Source organism: Bidens hawaiensis, unplaced genomic scaffold, assembly GCF_021521415.1.
Source record: "Bidens hawaiensis isolate Kalapana, Puna unplaced genomic scaffold, B.hawaiensis_p1.1 tig00021192_1, whole genome shotgun sequence".
Taxonomy (NCBI): domain Eukaryota; kingdom Viridiplantae; phylum Streptophyta; class Magnoliopsida; order Asterales; family Asteraceae; genus Bidens; species Bidens hawaiensis.
Genome location: NW_027493280.1, coordinates 1 through 19,608, shown reverse-complemented (window position 1 = coordinate 19,608; position 19,608 = coordinate 1). Strand labels below are relative to the sequence as shown.

At 34.7% G+C, this 19,608-nt stretch overlaps 1 protein-coding gene across 1 annotated transcript; it reads right to left on the bottom strand.

Annotated features, from left to right (window-relative positions):
* Window positions 1-9,031: 9,031 nt before the first annotated feature.
* On the bottom strand, window positions 9,032-10,814 carry LOC143562984 (transcription factor TCP8-like). The gene is made up of 2 exons (XM_077050637.1): window positions 9,195-10,814; window positions 9,032-9,119 (listed from the first exon to the last, which is right to left on the bottom strand). The coding sequence occupies exon 1, from the start codon at window positions 10,649-10,651 to the stop codon at window positions 9,200-9,202; it is 1,452 nt and encodes a 483-aa protein (XP_076906752.1). The 5' UTR covers window positions 10,652-10,814; the 3' UTR covers window positions 9,032-9,119; window positions 9,195-9,199.
* Window positions 10,815-19,608: the final 8,794 nt, after the last annotated feature.

The following is a 19,608-nucleotide window of genomic DNA, read 5'->3' as shown; positions in this document are numbered from 1 at the left end:
TATGAGTCGATTAATGTAAAACTCATATCCAAATGACCAAACGCTTGATTAGTGCTTCAAATCGGATGTTTGAACTTCAAATTAACAAAAATTAAGTCGTTTTGAGCATCGTTTCGAGCTAAGTTTTACATCAATCATTTTGTATCCTCATTCTGCTCAAAAGCCCTAAAAATTAGTTCGAAATACGGTAAAAAACATAAAAACTTAACGCCATTAAGTTTTTTTTAACGGTGGATCACTGAAAGCTATTTTTTTTAAAAATTTGAGACCACCAGTGGGAATAAACTTAGTTGCAACTATTATTGGTAATAACATTTAGTTGGGATTATTAAAATTCAATTTGCCTAAATATAACAAAGTTTTTATAGTTCTATATACCTACATGATACATGTAATTATATAACTATAAAAGGTAAATTATATATATTTGTAACTATAAATTTATATACAAATGATTATTGTGAATTGTAAATTTGTTAAACAATAAGCAAATAAAAAAATAAAAAAACAAACCAAGTTCAATTTAAGAAATAGAGCTTGAAATAAATTAATTTTAAATTCAACTCATTAATCTCAGCTATTAGGTTAAATGTCTACGAGAAAAAAAATCCCTATGCACACATTAGGAGGGATCTTAGTTTCTTAGGAGTTGGACGATGTCCTATCATTATTATCAGGGTTTATGTTATCAAATATGTACATGATGGATCTTTAGTCGTAGATCAAGCCAGACCTGGTCAAAGCTATACTAGTAGTTTCCAGTGAGATTACTAGGGTGTCAAAACTTTTGCTAGAAGCCTAGACAGCGTGTTGCTATTCTTGGATGGTTTGGTTGAGTTTAATTTTTCATACTAAAAAATGAAAAATATAAACTATGGGACCTACTTTGAAGCACGATAACTTGTTTGGATCTTCTACGTAAAGACATGATCAGATTTTAAAAAATCTTTTTAATGTTTTTATAGTTCCATTCCACATTTTATTAAATCTGTTATAAATATAATTATTATAAAGTCATAAGGGATTCCAATTTTAGGTGTCCAAAACTCTAGACTTGTTTATACACATTAGATTCATCATGTTTATAATCATATTTCTAAGAGTTGATATGTATGTTAGAGAAATAAGTATCGTCGCACATGGTAACATTCTTTTAGATATTGATGATCATCCATATTGTTAATTTGTTATTCTTTGCGAACATTTTCTTTCTTTTTTCTCTTCATGTTGACCAAAAACCCTAATCACATAGACTTCTTTTCCATATATCTCCGCCCCTCTCACATCACTCGTTTATGATGGCTCGTAGCCAAAAACATTTCTTGTCTCTCTCTTCTTGTCCTTCACCTATCGCCGTAACAGTATAGTCATGTTCGCGTCCATAAAATGAAAAAAATCAAGCAGGTGCTCTAACTATTATAGCTTAGCATACTATTTTTTCTTAACTTCTAATCTATAAGTCTAACACACACACACATATATATATAGGAATGTAATTTATGCATACTTCAAATAAAATATTTTTTTAACGACTAAATGATACACTCTACATATATTAAACTATTAATTTTCAAATTTACATTCAAACATCTTACCATCTCACTAAAATAGAAATGACTTCAAATCAATCAAACATGTATCATTAAAATCATTAATAGTTATCATCATACCTCTATTTGTAAAAAGAAAAACAACAACATTATAAAATATATGTTTTTAAATTAATTTAATGACAACTCTTTTATACTTAAGCGTATCCTCAAAACAGCTAGTGGTGCATGCTCCTTGTATAGTCGTATCTATAGAACACATATCTCAAAGATAATTCAAACAATCACCAATCAAACTGTAGAGTAGAGCTGAATATGAACATAAAGTCTTTAAGAAAATGAAGTTTTATTTTGTTTAAAGACATGTTAAATATAACGACGACTCAATCAATCAATCAATCATACCCAGTAAAATCCCACCGACAGCAAAGCTATAAGTAGGGTCTGGGGAGGGTGGGATGTAGGCACACCGTACCTCTATCCAAAGGAATAAAGAGGTGGCTTCCAGAGAGACCCTCGGCTCTAAGTACATGTGTATGAAGCAAAATAAAGGAAATCAAAGTTTAACAGTTATATAAAAACTACTACTAATTATAATAATATTAATAATAAGATCACAGTTTAACAGCTATATAAAAGCTAATAATAATTATAATAATAATAATAATATATGTAAGGGAAATACCATTATGGTATGTGACCTAAATAAGTTAATTCTAAGCCCTAAGGTATTCAATTCTCTCTAAAAATCCTTAAACTTTAATTCTACTTCTCCACGAATTCCTATCCTCAACCATGTCCTCGGAGAGGTTTAGGTCTATCAAATCATGCCTAATCCTCTCATCCCAAGTCAATTTCGGTCGTCCTCTACCCCTCCTCCCCTCCTCCCCTCTATAGTAAATATAACGACGACTGTTTCATAAAAAAATCACATCAGACGAAAGTTAAAAACTTATCTGGTAATCTTTTTTATATATAATATTAAAGGGTTAGGATAAAATAGGAAGTATTTTCCTAGAAAAAAATCCTTATATATTTTATCGTGATAAGTTGATAACTGATAAATTAGGTAGATTTATGATTTACAAAATCCTAAAATAATAAACTAAGAGTTAATTACATTGACGCTTTCTATAGTTTGTACGGATTTCACGTATGTTCCCTAACTTTGAAAAACTACATCCATAATCCCTGATATTTGATGCAGGTATTCGGGTAACATTCGTGCGTCAATTAATCAAAGTTACATGCACCTAATTATAATAAAACACAATCCAAGGGAATCTTGAGTTTGCTTAGAAATAATTGTGGTACATTATATAAAAAATGGTCATTTTCGGTGTTTTTTGTTTGCATGAGAACGGTCAAAAGGACTATAAACCCACTTTTCTAAGAGCATTAAAAAGCAAACATACTGATAATGAAGTCCCTTGATTGACTCCCAAAAGTCAACACCTAACATTCTTGTTCACACAAACTTGACTCGACTCCTTCTAAAGTTCCAAGTTTTAACTTTGTATGGCTTTTATAGTTGTAGACTTGTAGTTTCATTAACCCAAAACAGGCCCCTGGCCCCATGTAGTGTAGTTGAATCGAATAATATTTCAGTGGTGAATTGATATATTATATATAGGTATTTGAGTAAAATATAATTTTGGAATAAACTCTCCAACAAAATAACTCAATATATATATTTGATTACAACTTTTAACATGACTTGATATATATAAGGAAATAATCAGGATAAAACTTTTATTTAGAGAGAAAACTAAAAAACCAATAAAGAAAATATTTTTAATTTAATTAAAAAATATTTATAACTTTTTTTCTTTTATCTTTCTTATATATTTGTTATTCTTCAACAGAAAAAATATATATTAAAAAAAGATAAAAAAAACTCGTTGTAGTGCATATATGCAACACATCGACTTTTTTTTATTGCATATGTGCATTAGTGTGCATTTTATATGTGCAATAGCGTTGAATAGCATATACGAAATTGTGTATATTGTATATGCACATATATATGCAAAAATAAAAAATCAATATAGTACACATGTGCATTAGTGTTGTATTACATATATGCAATAGTGTGTATTGCATGCAAACAATAGTGTTGTATTTGCATATATTCAATGGTGTGTAATGTGTAATGTAATTATGTTGTATTATATGCAGTATAAAACACTTTTGTATGTATATGCAATACATATATTGCACATATGCACTGCATCGACGGTTTTTTTAAAAAGAATATCAACTTATTAGAAAAATGAAAAGAAAAAAAATTACAAAATATCTTTTAGTGCATATGTGCAAACTAAGACGCTTTTTATGGGGAGGGTTGGATGCGAATGAGAAGATAAGTTGAGTGGCGCAGAGTAAAATTATATTGGATAAAGAACGTGGGGGAATAGGTGTTGGCAGTTTAAAGGCTATAGCAAAGTGATTGTATCGTATAAACCCAAGTAATAACTCACTTTGGGTAAAAGCTATTTCAGCAATATATAGAGGGACACACAAAAGGAAAGCTATTCCGGTAAAGCCTTCTTTAATTAGGGGTTGGAAACATATGGGTCGGCTGAATAGTGAGGAAAATTGCATTACGAGAAACGTGGTAGAGCGACTTAAACCACAAGGGGATAAAACACTATTCGGCTTGGTTGTTGGGCCGGTGAACAACCGCTTTATATGGTGTTTTCATCATTGTTTGCTTTGGAAAAACAAAAGGATGTGGCTTATTGTCTTATTGATTGTTATGAGTGGGTAGAAAAGAAAATGAAGTGAAATGAAGATAGAAAAAAAAAAGGCCCAACTCAGTTGGGTTACAAATTAATTTACGTAATTGTGTTAAATCTTATTTCTTTTATTGTTGCCTCATTTAATCCAGATGCATGGAAGTGACAAGATACTGATGGTCAATGCTCGGTTTTCTCTGTTAGATCATTGAGATGAGAAACAGGCAATGCGGATAATCATGTACAAAATTTCACATTTTGGATTAAGTGGGTTCCGATTAAAATTAGTTTGTTTTATTTGGAGATTGTTGTTGGACCGCATTGCGACTAAAGATGCACTATCTACACGAGGTATCACCATTGATGATTTGTGGCGCGTATTTTGCAGCGAAAGGGTAGAAACTTTACAACATCTGTTTGATGACTGCAAGGGTATTAATGGAATTTAGCCAATAATACCCAACTGGGTCAAGATTCTAAGGCGAACCAACTTCGAGGTGGTGGAGGAGATTCTAGCGTACCCAAGTAAGAAGATTAATTGTAAAGAAAAGTGTCATGCGTTCAAGCTATTTCGGTTGTGATGTGTCGGATGATATGGTTGGCAAGGAATGATCTCATTTTTAATAATGCTCCTTTAGTGATGACGAAATTAGTGGATGGCATCAAATCAACCTCTTTCTTATGGGCGAAACAAAGAAGTAAACGAAAGGCTATTTTGTTTGAGAGAAGTGCAAGTTCAATTTTGTTAATTTTTCATATGTTTTGTTTTTGTTCTTTATTTTCTTTGTCTTTGCTTTGTTTGGGTTGCTTGCCCCTTTCTGTTTTTCGTTTTAATAATTTCAAATAATAATAACAAAAATTTATTATTATAACTTTAAATGGTTTTCGTTTTAATAATTTCAAATAATAATAATAATAATTTATTGTTGCTATTACTATTATTATAAGAGCAGTAAGATAGAAACCTAAAAGAAGTAGAGAGCCATAGATTGGTTGGTAAATAAATGGTCTTGTTTCAGAATGTTAACCAACGAGTCAATTAAGGAAATGAGTATTATTATACGTGTGAGATGGAAAATGATGCGTATTATTATACGTACAACAGCCCATTGTCCGGATTAAAGGAAATGAGTCAAATATCTGAAAAGAGAAGTACAATTGCACATAAAAGCAATATACGTGTGAGACGGAAAATGATGATGCATAATTTCTTAGTTTTGTTAAATTCTGAAAACTGTTTAATACAATATAATAGCATACTTTACAATAATGTGTAAAAGATACAAGAGTATTTTTTTTTCTTTTATATCTATATTCGATTGAGTAAACTTTTTATTTGTCTGAATGTGTCACCATATGCTTTTGAGTTTATAAAGTGTGATAACAAGTTTATTTTAGATCAGGTAGCTTGGCTAAAAAATCCACTTCTTAACATGATTAAATACAACTTTTTCTTGCTCCCTGATAGGATTTGTTAACCAAGTAAAGTTTTTTTTTATTTCATATTTGCCTTGAAAAAAAAAAGTTCAATTCTATAGCTAGCGCTCATAATGGTTTTTAAATGCGCTAAAACCGAGAGACAATCTACTGATATGTTAGTGTGAATGATTAGATCATTCAATTTGAGCCAATTGGATTATTGTGCCCTCCTTGAAGTGTCCAATGTCAGTGTGAACGTTTTTCTCTATTCTCTAACCTGAGAAACTAGCGAAAGTTTACATGATGGAATTTATGAATCATCCAGACCAAATAATGCACCCCAAGTGTGTGCATAGGTGTGAAAGTAAACCAATGGGTAGAATTTTATAAAAAATAATGTTTGCTTCATTCATACAAAACCTTTACATTGTTTCATCTAGTTTCTTCTTTCAAGTTTATTAACTTCATTTTAGACAAATTATAGCTCATCGTAAAACTCTTATTTAAGAATACTTTCACAATGAGAAACACAAACCCATATATTATCATTCATTTCATTTGTGTCAAAAGTTAGTAAAAATAAAATCTTAACCGATTTTCAAACAAATGACATACATGATAGAACATATGATTAGGGGAGTACACCCTTAATAATCAAAGTAAATAACTCGAATCGGTAGAAGACTGTCCTAGCATATTTTAATATCAACATTCGGATTTATCTATAGGAATCAAGTATTACAAACTTTTGGGACTCATGCAATCTTCAATATACAACAGATTCGTATCTTTCACCCACATTTGGGTTTCTTTATTCTCCGAATAATATTTGAATCATGAATTGGAAATACTTAATTTAACAATGTTATCCACGACAAGTGACAACTAGATCAGCATTCTCATTCCGTTACTTGTTAACCTTTCAGCATTTCTTTCTAATCTCCCCATGCTTATCTTGGACTTTATTAGCTACTTTAGTTTTATACCTTTTCCTTTTTGAAGTAGCATAAGAATTAAGAACTTTCACACCATATTTTTTAACTTATCTTTTATCCTTACTGACGTCTACCGATTCATCATATCCTTCGATAAAAATCAAGATACATGCCATGTTATTATCTAAATAGTGGTCTCGCTATGAGCAACCTCTTTTTCCATTAGATAGAGAGTAAGATGTCATTTAAACCCTCATGATATGATTGATTGATTATTATTTAAACGGTCAACTATGCATTTCAACCATGCATACAAATATTAATTGGTCATGTTTAAAAGTTAAGGGACCATTGAGGGCGAACACAACAATTGCATGTTGATTAAATCTACATTATAGTGCTACACTTCCCTTTCACCCTCAAAAATATATTCTTTTTTAAAACAAAACCTTCCTTTCCACTCATGAACCTATCAAACATCTCACTTTTTGGTAGGTTTTCATGGATTTTGTTTACTTTACTCGTGATTTGAAATCAATCAACAAATCACTTAAAATTCCCTTGATTTTAGCAAGATTTTGAGGACCAGGTGGGGTTTCTTTAATAACAAACATTGGATAATCTTTGAAGAGGAATTGGGGAACAAACATTCATACCTTCTCTAGTCAAAGAAATGCAAAAAAAATAATATATCTATTAGAAAATAATGGACCACCACCGATACCACTTGTAAAAATTTACTAAGCAAAACCATCAAATGACAAAAAATTTACGTTCAAAAACCAATCTATCTCCACCATCATCTTCAACATGGATCACACACGCAAATAACTTTCGCTTTAATGAAAAGTGGCGCCCATTAGACAAACAATGACTATATCTGTGTAAACATCGTTTCAAAATTCCTTATCATGTAAGGTGCATATTTCTATCTATGTTTGTTTGCGTAACATGAAATTTAAGTATGTAATTAATCTACCCATGTTCAAAGCAAGCTATATATGAACATTTGTAATAATTGTTATTTAATAATTTTCTAAAATGGAATGCCCACTAACAAATAAACAAAACATATTCGACTTGTCAATTCAATATAGATACATGGTTTATGACTTTATGGTATACGTGTATATATTTATAGATGACCATGATATGTGTATACGTAGTTATTTGATATTTTTTCTGTTACAATTATATATTTTTTGTACTCTATAAATAGTAAAAATGTAATATAATACCTAGAAACTACAAATTAAATGCGAAAAAAAAGCAACACATATATGTTTAACAAAATTTATATAAAAATTAGTGATATATTCAGTTTTTAAAGGATATAAAAAAGTAGGAATCTATGTGTTTAATCCTCTTATCCTCCAACAAGGTAAATGCATTTTTGGCCCTATCTTTCCCCCTTAACTTGGTCATTGAATGGAGAGAGATGGTCCACATGAGCATTTCTTTTTGAAAAGATTACAGTAAAGTTGCATTTTTAAGATATTAACATTTTAAATTATAATAATTAGTGGTAGGAGGCTCGGATTTTCCAATGGAGACCACTTGTGACGCTTTCAGTTTGATTTGAGCTAGCCATTGCGATTTAGGCAATATAAAATCGTATATTGCCTGCGATTTGAGCTAGCCATTGCGATGCTTTCAGTTTTATTCCCGAGTCCACCAAAATTTTCGTCATATCGCGTGTTACGTTAGAAAGTTATGCTCTTGTGACGGCACAACGACTGTTAAGTGGCAATTGGTGGTATGATTTCCCAGGGAAATGCCCAAACTAAACTCCCAAGCCAGCAAAAGCCAGATTAAGACAACATAGTCTGACAGAGTAGGGCAACGGAACTCTCCATATTAGAAAGTGCGATGATAACACATAAGAAAGTCGACGTTTTAAAAAAAATTATTAAAATTGTGCTGTTTTGATTGTATTGGCCAACTTGAGTGTAAGTAATGCTACAATTAATATGTGATCTATACTTTTCTAGTCTTTCTAGTTTGTAAAAATGATTTTCAAATCAAAACTCAAGATATGAGTCATATGACACAACTAATACAATATTAAAAAATCCCAAAACATAATAAGTTGACTTGTACAACATGCAAAAGACGCAAATTGAAACATCAACATCATCATCATCATCATCTAACCCCTAATCAAAATTTTAATTATTAAACACTTGATTGTCAATCACATTTCTAGATATTTCCCCCCTCACTTGATTGGACTTAATTAACAAACCAAATTTATAAAATTATAATACTAAGCACAAATCAATCTATCCTTCTATACAATCTCTCTTGAATCTTTTTCCATCAAACCTACCAAATTGCATTCACCACAATCAAAACATAAATTCTCAAAACTAAAAACAAAAGCATAATTAAATAATAAAAAAAGATGATAATAATCAAAATCATAGCATATACCTTTTCACTTCATCTTGTGAAATTGCATCACTCAACTTCAAAATCTACATAAAAATAGAAAAATAAACTAAATTAAATTAATATTTATGTTTTTGCTAATTTTGGAAGTGAAATGATACCTGTTTCAAGTGGAGTCATTTTGGTCTTCATCACCACTGTCAGTGTTTTGTGAATGATGTTGCTGTTGATGGTGCTCAAGAGGTTGTTGAGTTTGGTCGGAATTCATGTTCAGACCACCTCGGGAATAAGCATTTAAAGCTGCTAACATACCCAAATTACCCTCACTCATTCCCAGTCCCAAATGTTGAGATGGCTGCTGCTGAGGGTGTTGGTTCATTATCATAGACCCGAGTTGCAGCGGATTACTCCTCGAATTCTGCTGAAATTCCAAATTTGCCCCTGGAAGATTAATTCTCGGGAGAAAATGTAGTGGCGCTTGTATCGTGTTTCCGCCGCCGGCTGCCGGAAACGGCCACATCGGCTGAGACTCCGGTGTCGTGTGGTGGTTACTGCTGCTGCTGCTGGTGGAAACTGGTAGCATCCATAACGTGTTGCCACCTCCGGCTCCGGCGGTGGCGGCGGCAGGAGCGACCGCCCACATGGCGGTTGTCGGCATCATATTGTGCCGTAGAATATTATTGCCGGAGGAAGGACCGGCTTCTTGCTGGGTTTTTAACTGTTTGTTTGACGGTGAGGATGACGATGCTCCGACGGTTGTTTCGGTTTGATTACTTTCGTCTTTGAATAAATCTTCTCGGTACCGTTTTCTCATGTAATCGGTTGAATCACCGCCGCCAGTGGAAATTGCGTCGGCGATCTGGTCGGCGGTGAGAATATTATTATTAGGGTTTTGATGTGGGTGTTGGCCGTGGTGCTGCTGGTGATGATGAAACCCCAACATTTGTGAAAACCCTTCTTCAAACGGGTGGTGTGCAAGCGCCAGCGCGCCGTGAAACTGATGAGCCGCCGACTTCGACGCCGGAGCCGACAGCGAGGAGCCGCTGCTACGCAACGACACGTTCAACGTCGAGAAGTTCGCCGGAATCGTTCCGGTGCCTGTGGCGGCTATAATTGCCGGCTCAGCTTGCTGCAACAGCCACTCAATTGTCTCTCCGTCGGACTTATGACCCAATTCTCTGGTCAACTGGAAAACCCTAGCCGCACACGTGGCCGGCATTCGGATTCTCCGGCCACGGCCGTCGACTTTGGTGTGCCGGTCCTTTGTTGACCGTTTTCGTGGTACGGCGGTGACCGGCGCAGGTGGGTCTTTGGTCAGATCGTCGGATCTGGTGGCGATTGCTAGTGATGGGTCCACCGGAGTTGTGGTGGTGGTGGTCGGAGGTGAGCTAGTGGTTGTACTGTTGGTGTTGGAAGTATTATTATTATTATTATTATTATTATTATTATTATTTATGGAGCCCATGAATGGGGTAACAACAGATCGGCCATCAAATGGGACCACCATGTGTTGTTGGTGGTGAAGGTGGTGGCGGTGGTGGTGTTGGTGTTGGTGTTGTGGACTCGTTGTGTTTTGTTGTTGTTTATTATTGCTCTGCTGCAAATCTGATGGTTCCATGTGCTACTTTTGTTGTACTTTTAATTTCTTTCCATAAAAAGATAACCTTTTTGTAAGTGGAGTTGAGTGGTGGGTTCAAGAACACAGAAGCATCATCATCTCCTCTACCACCGCCGCCACCACCAGTCTCCGCCGCCAAGGGCTGGGTGGTCAGAGAGAGAGAGAGAAAAATAATAATAATTAAAAAGAGGGGGGTCTAGAGAGAGAAAAACAGCTAGAGGAGTTGGAGTTTGTGGGGTTTTTGATTGACTCTTGTCTGGTTATTCTAGAGAAGAGAGAGAAGGGGGTGGGGTGGGGTGGGTTAGGGGTACCTAGGTGGGGTGTGGCTAGTTGGAGAATGTTAAAAAATAGTTTACCCTTTTCCTCTATTTTTCTGTCTGTCTTTTTATGCTAATATATTATACACACTTTTGGATTATTATTAAAAGAGTTGTTGGTAATTTTTAGAACCTTTTAATCTTCCCTGTTAGTATTTAACAGGATCAAGTAAATCAAAATTTGTGTTTAACATGTTCTAGTAGAAAACAGTAAAAGCAATATTTGAATCTAAAAATTTTACTGTAACAGTATTAAAGGCTTACAGATATACATTAAACAGAAAAAAGGGCATAATATTTAGTTAAAATGATATGAAATATAAATTTCAATAATGCTTGAAGAATGTCTTATTCTTGTGATAAATAAATATTATTATTTTTCCTGGAATGAAGCATATGACAAAACATTGAATATTGAGTTGTCTTGTTGATATAATGCATTTAATAATTTAACTTTTTAAAGTTTATATATTGCATCTGTATTTATTATTTATTATGGCTGTATTTCTTGTCTTATTTTTTTTTTGAATTGCAAATTTATTTTCACCAAAATCCACCTAATCTTGTACTTGCAAGGATTTAAATCCACTACATTCATTTTGTAAGGATGAACACCATAACAGTAGACCATTATTGAAAACCTTATTTACATAAATAAAAGTGATCTAATATTATTTAACCTTTCTAGTTAGACATTAGGAGTAATGGTTTTAACATTATTAGATAAGATGTGGTATATTGCTAAGCTATTAGTAATCCTAGATCAGTAAATCTATTATCAATTCATGTATTGAAGAAAACCTGCTTAAATTGAAATTAATCATTTCATAAAGATTCAGTTCTTAGTCTTCAAGTTTTCTAAACTTCTATCATTTTACTTGTTTTTGTAATTGGTACAATCTCAAGCTGAATCAATGGACAATCAAACCCGCTACTGTGTTTTATTCGTCTAGTTAAGTTAATTTAATAACAATTATTTAAATTTTAGTGCTATATGCTTACATTTAAATGTTTATATTGTGTTTTATTCAAAAGGGCAGTATTTAATCATGGGCTTCTAAAAGTGGAACGATATTTGAGGGTTAAATATAGTGGAAATAGTGCTCACTTCAAGGCTAGTGCAGAATGTTTAAGACAGCCTAATAAGGCTGAGGGGTGTGGGGGGCGCGAGAGGGGGCGCGAGTGGGGGCTCCAGCCAATAATATTGTGACGTGTGGCAGAGAGAGAAACTTGATAAGATGGGTGTTGGTTGTGGTGCTCGCGCCCCGGGCCCTGGTGTGGAGGGGCGCGAGAGGGGGCGCGAGCGGTGGAGGGGCGCGAGAGGGGGCGCGAGCGGTTTTTTTTTTATTTTTTTATAAATGTATTAAAAAAACGTATTATTAAAAAAACTCATAAATTATTTAAAAAAACACACATTAATTAAAAAAACACATTAATATCTAAAAAAAAAATAAAGTACTAAAAAAAACATTATTCTTATTCTTCGGCTTGGTCTTCTTCGATCAACCTCTTCCGGATACGTTCCTTTTGTTTTTCCATCAGCATTTGGTCAACCGGATTTAGGTTACTGAAGTCTCTTGTAAGGAAGTCCAAATCTCTCATTCTTTTTTTTTCCTTTTTGTCATTAGAGACCACCTCCATGGTTTTGTTGAATTTATTGAGGGATTCAACAAGATCGGTGATGTTTACGGCTTCCCCCTCAGCCGGTTTTTTCCCCCTGGCGTCCCTTCCCAATGGCCGCCTCCTCGGCGGTGAAGACGTTTCCTCCCCCGCAACGTTTAGGTCGAATCCAACCCGGCAATCCGACCCGGCGGAAGAGCTATACGCTCCAGACGAACTAGTTTTAGTCCGTTTCGGCCCTACTTCCGCATCAAGGTCCGGCGCCACCAGCTCAACCCACTTAGAACACCTTCTCAACCTCTCCCACACCTTTACATCGTCCCACGTCTTCACCGTCCCATACCTCCGCAGGCACTCCTGCTTCCACTCTTCGACAGTGAAATTATAAACCGCCAAATCGTCACTGCCACTTGGTCTCATACGACCGGCGTTCCTGTTGAACAGATTAGTAAACAAGCCGACAAATTTTCTGATTTCGGTCCACCGACCCGAAATCATATCGGCGTTCCGCTCTGTACTCCCAACGAGCGAATAGAACGTCTCCCTAACCTTTGTCCAAAAGACCTTGCTCTTTTGGTAGTCCGCTGCAAAATGCATAAATAAATTTGTAAGTCATTTAACTTTTTTATTAAAAAACTTTTTTATTAAAAATCATTTTTAAAAACGTTAAAACAATTACCGCAACGCCGATCCTCAGAAATGACTATCCAAGCCCGACACAGGGCTTCCTTCTCATCCGATGACCACGGAGTGGTTTTCCGTTTCGTCCTTCCAGTCGAAGCCGAACCCGACCCGTCCGTTGCAACTTGTTTTTTCCGGTGGACGCGCCTTCTTTGTCCCGCAGCTTCACCTTCTGGTTCTTGTGTCTCCGGAACAACAAAGTTAGGAGACGGTTGTATGTTGGATGGTTGAAAGCCGGATGATTGTTGCGACCCCGAATAAAACATCGGTTGGTCCGGTGCCGACCATAAATCGTCGTAACTGTAATCTGAATCTAGGTTTGGGTACCAATTTCCAGCCATGTTTAACAAAAAAGGTTTGGAAGATGGGGTGATTTGGGTTTTTTTGAGGTTGTGGTAAGTATTTTATGTGATTTTGGGTGTGGTATGTGATATTGGGTTGATATTGGTTTATATAGAGAAAAAATTTTTTTTTTTAATAAACTTAAAGAGCCAACGGCTCTATTTCTAAGCCCCAACGGCTCTGCACGCATTCCCAAGCCAACTTTACGCCCATTTTCAGCCGTGACTGGCCTTGCGCCTGCCTTGGTCTGCGTGCTCGCGCCCCTTTCGCGCCCCTCTCGCGCCTCGGTGGTGTGGTGCTCGCGCCCCCTCTCGCGCTCCACACCCCTCAGCCTAATACAAAGGACATTTGTTTACATCTCCACCAACCATCCATATTTTGTACTTGCAAAGCGAGTACTCCAGTAATTATAATAGTAATTAATTTTATTTTATTCAAATATTTAACATTTTTAAACAACAATAAGTGAACTAATTATTAAATATGTATCATCTTTGTTAATACTATACATAATAATATGACTCGAAGATTATTGTGTTAACATATAATTATAATTTATAATTTATATTAAACAGGTATATAAATAAATGTAAACATTTATATTTGAAAAAATATATATATTTATTCTGCATTTGTTAAGAAATATACACAATATACACTATTTAATATGATGTCACATGGGCTAATGTTTATTAATTGGAACTTCTAGTTTCAGTTACTTATTTCTCCTATACTTAGACAATAAAAAGCAATAAGTGTTTATTATACAACCATAGATCGTATCATGGACAACTTTATCCATTGAAGAGTTTTTTTCTTATTTTTTTTATTAACATGATTATTAAGTTCTCAAACATGTCGTGTTATACTAAACAGTTCATGTTTGACGAAACTAGATAATAGAAAAGGCGTGCACTTAACTAAACATTAACTTTTTTAATGACATATTTAATAAGAGGATTACATGATATGATACATTTAACATGGTTAAATATAACTAGTTCAATAATATGAATGACACAACATGTTTTAAGGCAATCCTATAACACTGACTTGTGACATATTTAACTAGATTAATGACACAAATCACTAAACGATGTATAAAAATAGATACAGATACATTAAAAAAACAAAAGTTATCAAAAATTAAAATCCATATTTATCATTTTCAAATCTATGTCGGTTAAGTAAACGGGCCATAAACATGGAATTTCAATATATTAACCTGCTAACAACGAGACGTTAAGTGTGTTACATAAGCCATAAATAAGTTAAACACTTTTATACACTATATTAACATTGTCATGAAAGTGGAGGCCCATTTTATGAGTGTATGCATCAATGTATACACTGCGCATGTTAGTCATGCGTGAGGATGAAATTGCATAAGTTGGTATATTCCTATGCGAGTGGGTGGCGCAAGAGGTACCCGAGTCCCTTTACCAAGGTAAACTATATAATATAGCTTTGTTTCGTCTCATAAAAATGACATAATAAATAAATTGAAATGAATTGGTATTTATATAATAAACTAATTAAACTGAAAAAGAAATTTATGTGTTTTAAATTTAAATGAAGCATATTTAGTTAAAAATTTAATGCAAATATTGAAACAAACCTTTCGAGTGTCCACGCTTTTAAAAGATTTCGTGTTGAATTTATTTTAGTGTAACATTGATAGTTGAATTGATACTCTTAAATGCTCTGACAAATACGAAAACTTTTTATAAAATCATATTCAATTTAGGACATGTTAAAAACAATAATAAAAAGTACTGGTACATTTTTAACCGTTTGTTAACTTTTTAATATTAACTAACAAATTGGCGCTTCTAGTCATTGCTGGTATAATGTATATGTTTTGTTTGAAGTGTAATAAACAAGTTAATTAGATGCATTATGGTTGAAATCGCTAAATGCGAGTTAAGCGATCGGGAAGTACCACTGATTAATCGGAATTAACTAAAATGGATTAGTGGAATTTATATGCAATTTTTTAAATATACATATGTAATAAAGTAATGACTTTATATATGTAAAATAAAGAAAGTTTATACACATACCGAATTTTCAATTTTTAATTTTTTTAAAGGACCAAATATTTGCACATTAATGGGTTTGAACCCATGACCTTCTATTATGCCAAACCACCTTTTAGTTCATTAATAAGAGTAATCTAATTACTTTACCACCTCATCAAAGTGGATGTCAATTTTCAATTATGTATTTAATTTTCATTATTCTTTTGATTAAAAACAAGGTGTTGCATAAAAATATGTTGGTTTTTTGAAACGACAAATTTCATTAGAAAAGCACAGAAGCTACAAACCAACAAACACCAAATGTTACAACATGCAGTTACACCAATCAAGCCAACTAATATTTTTGAAGGTCGAGCAGTTTTTTATCCAAAAATATCTCAATAATTTTATGTCATTCATCATCTTGAAAACGTTGATTGGTTTATGAGAAAAGATAGGTTTTCTTTGCTTCCGGATATATTAGCAAGATGTGTTGTGTGAATCTCATTTTCATATTTAAAAATGGGTTTGTACCTAACGTGCCCCTAATTGTCAAACCCAGGAGTCCCATGTCACAAATTTGTAGTATTAACCACGTTAAAATATTTTTTCATAATCAAAGAATTTTCAAATTTTAAAAGTGAAGTAAAAATATTGTATAATTTATAGACGATTTATGAAAGAAATTAAAAGGTAGGCGGGTGATTGTGCGATGGTTGGTTTTAAATTTGAATCGACTACTTTACCTCCAAATGTCACACGTACCAATTCAAAATTTGGAGATGATTGAATATGGTCATTTTCCCTCATTAAATTGAAATAATTTATTATATGCATTATTGATGTATTAAATATCTCAAAAATAATTCAATCACATAATGTGGACATACGAACCTTAAATGAGCCAAGCGACGTTCGAGTTCGACCTGGCTCGAGCTTGACATGTTTAAATAGAGCTTGAGCTCGATTTGTTTCAATCTCTATCTGGCTAATGAATAGTTTTTCTAGCTCGAGCATGATTTGTTTTTACTTATTTTTTATTTTTATTTATATTGATTGTTTTTTTAGTTATAATATACATATACATGTATTATTTTTTGTTAGGGTAGCGTGAAGGGTCCTAGTTAGCAACAGGGCCGGCCGGGGCATAGGGCAATTCGGGCAACCGACCGGGGCACTTAATCTTCAGAGGCACAAAATTAATTGAAGCGTATAATGTTTAAAAATCATTATTGCGATTTTATAAAAATTCCGGCGGGTTCGGGATCGAAACGCACATAATATGTTGTTATAACGCTAATGAACGATGATTAATGTTTCTCCGTTATAGTCTAAATGTTTTACGAGATTTAATTGATTTATAACGTACGTTTTAAGGCGTTTTTTATGTTCGCCGGACTTTTCTCGCCGGATTCCGGCTGTCGCCGAAAAATCGAGGTAGGGGGTGACAGGTGGGTTTGGGCTGGGTAAAAGAATAATATTATATATTATTTTAAATATTTTACACTTAAGGCCCTTGCAAAATCAACTTGTTTTAAGAAAGAAAATTAAAGTAAAATTACAATTTGAACCTTACACTTTAAAATATTATAAAAATGTAACAATAAGTTATAAACTTGGATATTTTGTTATATTATACTCGTATTGTTTGAAGATCGTTTAATTAATAAATTAAATCCCGTAGTTTCGTGAGTTGGACAAACGAATAGAAAATGAGCTATCGATAAACGTAAATCATCAAGATTGAAATATTAATGATGCACGATAAACAGGAATACATTGAAACGACAAATCGGGTCTGTTTAACGAATGCAAATACAAATTCAAATTCGAATAAAAACATAAATTAACGAATGTTACATGAAACGAATATTGAGAATATTATATATATATTTATACACACACACACATATATATTTTATATATAAAATATTTTTATGAAAAAATATGTATATTTAATGTTTTACCCTAATTATACAATAACTAGCTTGGTATAGTGACAAAGGGTATGACTCCTAACTAAAAGGTTGTAGGTCGTAGTCTTACCTAAGACATTTTTAAGCTTATTTTTATACAAAAAGTTTTTAACACAACCTAAATCCTAACCAAGTAAGCCTATTTAAAAATTTAATTGTTTAAACCAAACAAAAAACCATTTACATAAGGCCTAAATTTTTTTTTTGCTTATATTTCGTTACTCGTTAGGGTCTACGGGCCTTTTTATTTCGGCTCGACCGAGGCATATAAATTCTTGGAGACGGCCCTGGTTAGCAACACTTTTGCAGGTGGAGTGACACGAAACAAAACACCATGCCGGAGGGGCGGGAAGGGCAGGGGTGCTAGCCAGTTAACGCTTGAAGGGGCGAAGGAGGGCATCGCTAAGGGGATGGGCGGGCTTTGTAGAGGTGGCTCAATCCAAAAGTTCTGTTAAATTGGGGATATTTTATGTCTACTAAGTTTACATTTAGTTATATATTTATTATATATTTAAAATCATACATACATGTTTATATAATTAACCCAATTGTGCTTCTTGACCAGCAACCCATCCAGATGCCTTCATTATTTGAACTTATTTTTTTTTCTTTCTCAAACATGATTGAGTCAACACAAACAAGCAACTACAATCTGTGACATATATCACAAGCTTCGTTTAAGTGAACTTAGACGGAGAATGCTCTGTGAGAAGCCAGTCTGTTGGAAAATTTAGTAAATAAATGTTTTCACATATACAAGGATGGTGAAGAAACACTAGCCGGACCCCGGGCAGATTACTGGTAACCTGGGGTTAGATAGATGTTTCCCACGAGGGGTTAGACCCTGAGAAGATGGTTCTTCTGATAACCTGCAAAACAGACACCGTGAGCTTGTCACCGAGAAGGGGGGGGGGGTTCCTCCTTGTGACCACCCTCCGGCGTGAGAATCAGACTAGATTGCTCTTTAAATATAAATGTATATTAAGAGATTACTAGAGCAGATATCAGGTATAATATGATAAGATATGTTAAGATATGATGATCATACCATTTGTGGTATTTATAGCCGAAGGTAGGTTTCCAAGGAGGTATGGCCGGCTGCAACAGTGTTCCTGTTCCACCAACAGTGGCCTACGCACGTGCCCTGCTGGTAGTTGGTGGGTAGGTAGCGGCTGATAGCGACCAGGCCTGCTGTATACTATTCCTTTTCCACCAACTGCCGGCTACGCACGTGGTATGACAAGAGTTGGTGAGTAGGCAGCGGCTAATAGTGACATACAGTGTAGGAGCATGCTGCTTGCCATACTGTTGTCCATAAGCTGTCGTATCTTTAGTCAGATCTTTTTCCCATACCTCGTCAGGTACAGTACAGAAGATCTTCCCGTATTGTACGGACTGGCTTATTTGGGCGGGAGTATTCCCCCTCCCGCCCTTGTGCGGGATTGTTCCCGGCTTCGCTCATTCCTTCAGGTGACACTGAATGAGAGCTAAGTGTCTTGTGCGTGTAGCCTTGCTGCGCGGGTGGCCTTCCCTAATGGCTTGTATCCGAGGCTGCGGGGACAGGCGGAGTTCTTCACCATTGGGAGGCATTTCCTGCGGGACCAGCTTGCGTACTGCGCGTAAGGACGTCACGTCTCTGAGCATGGTTGGTCCTGCGGATCTAGTTGGTTTCTGCGCAGACATCCCTGTTTAAGGTGAGTCTCGCGGGTCCAACTGGGCTCTGCTGGGACCTACCTCTTCAAGTCCCCCCAGTCCAATGTTCTTCTCATGCGTGTTTAATAAAGTGAGGTGAACTTTTGGACTTAAGCAAAGGGTTTTGAAAAGGGTTTTTTAAGGTTTTCCATGGGATTATTCCCGCGGAAGTCCTTGTCACTTGCAGAAATTCCCGAGTTTCCTGCTTGTGTCTTTGGGTATGATGCGGGTAGGTCTGTAACCTCCTCGCAAGTCAGGAGCGTTGAGTCCCACTTGTGTGGATTCTCCATGAGGTTTTGGTAGTTTTG